The following is a 3,301-nucleotide window of genomic DNA, read 5'->3' as shown; positions in this document are numbered from 1 at the left end:
ACTTTTAATAGAGTTTTAGCTCATCTTCTTCATTTTTCAAATTATTTTATTAAGCTACTCTATCACAATTGTTTTATTGGAATCAGATATAGGGTCGGAAACACAACGTCGAAAACGTTTTCAAGCATCAACAAGCAAAAAACCTTCACTTTGCACATCATTCGGAGTCACTACATATAAGTATTGGTGTACGAGGAATAAAAGTATCTCTTGAACTAAAATGACATCAATAGTTTGGTTTGTACATGTGATTACGAAAAAAAAAAACTAGATAATTTTGTATAGATCGAATATTAGGTAATCAAAGTGAAGCCCAACGACGAGAAGAGTATGTACTTGATTCTCAAACAACAATTGTTAGATGAGAAGAATGTCAAAATTAAGCAGGATTCTGGATTAAAGATGCAGGAAACACTACTTCAAGGAAAAAGCAGACAATAAACAAGATTATCTAAAATTTAATAATGGTGAATTGCCATATCGAAAGGGAAACATAAAATTAGGGACCACATTTTATTTTTTTTTGCTAATTAGCTATTGGCTATGTGAGGGAGAAAGAGGGAGGTAGACTAAAGAGAGGAAGAAGCATACAAATAACCTAGGTATTAAGAATATTAAGAAAAATTAACCCAATTAGTCGTCCACTTAATCTCTTAAATTAAAAATAGTCGGCGGATGTATAAGATACATATAATTTATATATAATATATGTATAACTATATATAATTAATGTATAATTTATGTGTACAAACTAGAGAAAGTAAACATTGAATTTGGCCAGTTATTTGTGTAACAATCACATATTAATAATATTTGACTAATATTGATAGTATTTTATAGATTGGCTGATACTGGTACCATCTCGGCACTGAAAAGCCAAATTGTATTTTTTTATCCCAATCGAAATCCAAAACATAATTGAAATATTTCAAAAATTGAAGTCGAACTCCCTATCGTTATTGAGAAAATCGAACAAAAAATTCAATTCCAAATTATGCCCCATTTAACCCTGACTGAGTACTTTCTCAGGCCCAAAGTGTGAAGTTGGGCCTGACAAGTCCAACATTTTATAGACAGCAACAATCAAAAATGAACCTCGGCTTATAGCTTATTTGGCCAAAATGTAAAAATCAGCTTATTTTGGAGAAATATTTTTTTAAAATTATTTTTGGTGAGAAACAGTTTGTATTTGATTAATTAATTTGAAAAGCATTTTAAGAGAAATTACTTTTTTCTATTTCTTCAAAATTGCTTTTGCCACTTAAGTTTGGAAAAAAATATTTAAAAAAAAAATATTTCTAGGATCAGACAAGGCCGAACATACTATTTATCAGCAACTACCAAAAGCACCTCGTTGCCCGAGATAACACAGCCATCTATTTGTTGACCACAAAGTACGAAGTGTTGACTGTTCCAGTGCCAAGAAACATTCCTACTTTACCTTCCACTTTACTTCAAGAACCCAACCATCAAAGCATCAACAAAACCCAAACCCTAACCTTAATAGTAGCTAAATACTCTCAAATTTTCCGTTGTCAGCGCATGAATCATGCCCACATTGTGCATTCCCAGTAGCTTAGTGCTCTATAATGTTCTTCTTCTCTTGACTTTGCTCCCGATCTCCATTTTCTCCTTCTCAATTGGACTCGGTTCCCACTTTGATCCCAATCTTGGCCTTATTGGCGATGCTAAGATCACTAAAGATGGCTGCTTTGTGCAACTAACCGACCCATCAAAGTCTTCTCTGAGTTCCGGAATTGTCTTCCAGAGAATACCCTTCAAGTTTCTTGACTCCAATTCGTTTTCCACTGACTTCTCATTCTCTATCTCACCCCACAATGGTGATGGTCTTTCCTTCGTTATTGTTCCTACTGATTTCCCCTCCAAGTTTTCCAAGAAAATGTTCGGGCTTTCAAATGAAAGGCGGTATTTTGGGATTGAGTTTGATACTTTGTTGAACGAGAATGTTGGGGATAAAAATGCCAATCATGTGGGTGTGAACGTGGGCAGTATTGTTTCTGCAAAATCAACCAACGTTTCGTTCATCAACTTGGTGTTGAATAGTGGCAAAAAGCTGCATTCTTGGGTTGATTACGAATGCACTTCGAAAAGATTAGAGGTAAGACTAAGTGAATTCGGTAGTCCTAAGCCGTACGATCCCTTGTTAGTGTATCAGGTCGATTTGGGTAATATGTGGAAAGGCGAAGAAGTATTGGCGGGATTAAGTTCTTCTACTGGAAGTTCATTTCAAGTTACTAGTGTCTATTCATGGAAGTTCAGAGTGCGGAGTGTTCCAAAGTGGTTACATTCACAACCCGCGGATCCACACAAAATTGGGAACGAACATAGTCTGGAAAAGATGGCAAACAAAAGAAGGTTTCATCTTTTGGCATTTCTCTCTGGGTTTATCTTTGCGACAGGGTGTATAGCATTGGCCGCCTTTGTTGGACTGTTTTTGTGGGTGCTACTTGGCAATAATTCGGAGGTAGTGATCCCAGCAAAGAGCTCTGTGCATCCTGGAGATTTCAGGTATGAAAAGGTCAATGTGGTTGTAGATGATGGTTCAGGCCATGTTAAAAACTAAATCAATTATCTATTAATATATGTTATGTTGTATAATGCAGTTTCTGTTGTTTGTACTCTTTTAATGTATGCGGAAGGCTGGACCATGTATTTTACCCTTCTCAACGAAGAATGGGTGCCTTGTATGTAACTTTGTATGCTAATCTTGTTGACCTCTTTATCTTTTTGTACCTGAAATTTGTTACTTTCCAGCGGTAGCAGATGAGGGTTTATGTGTAGCAATGCATTCTGAGCAATTCGGTCTACTTTTATGCCCTTCTGTTCCTCCTACAGCTTATATTGCCTTGTAAAGTAGCGCAGGATGTCCTTTAGTTAAATCAGCTTATAATTATGCTTACCTAAGCCTTGATTACTCTACGGTATGAATTATCGATGCTGCCTTCACTCCATGTTAAGTATCGTAACTTGACTGGAGACAAGTATCGTGGTAAGGTGAAAGTTCTATAGTATGTAAAGGGAAATGTATAAACATGAAAAGAAGTTTAACTTTGATGAATTTGATCTTATAATAAGTATATAGATTGGTATTTTTTTAGTACTTTTAATCTTTAATAGTATTAAAATTCAGGACTAAAGTTAGTCTTTGTGAAAGGTGGACTGTTTTGGGCAATATATATTAGAGGAAGTAACATACTAGTTAACTTGGGATAGGATTCTTATGTTTCATATAAGTGGAATATGAGTTTAAAAATAGGAGGAGCACATGGCTTTAAGTTTA

At 35.2% G+C, this 3,301-nt stretch overlaps 1 protein-coding gene across 1 annotated transcript; it reads left to right on the top strand.

The window, feature by feature from the left end:
• The first annotated feature begins 1,349 nt into the window (after positions 1 to 1,349).
• Positions 1,350 to 2,743, top strand: LOC104092342 (L-type lectin-domain containing receptor kinase S.4-like). Its single transcript, XM_009597928.4, has one exon. It carries the CDS (start codon positions 1,550 to 1,552, stop codon positions 2,582 to 2,584), a length of 1,035 nt encoding a protein of 344 aa, XP_009596223.1. The 5' UTR covers positions 1,350 to 1,549; the 3' UTR covers positions 2,585 to 2,743.
• Positions 2,744 to 3,301: the final 558 nt, after the last annotated feature.

This window comes from Nicotiana tomentosiformis, chromosome 3, assembly GCF_000390325.3.
Source record: "Nicotiana tomentosiformis chromosome 3, ASM39032v3, whole genome shotgun sequence".
NCBI classification, from domain to species: Eukaryota; Viridiplantae; Streptophyta; class Magnoliopsida; order Solanales; family Solanaceae; genus Nicotiana; species Nicotiana tomentosiformis.
The sequence above is the reverse complement of the archived record's forward strand: the minus strand, read 5'-3'. Positions and strand labels throughout refer to the sequence as shown.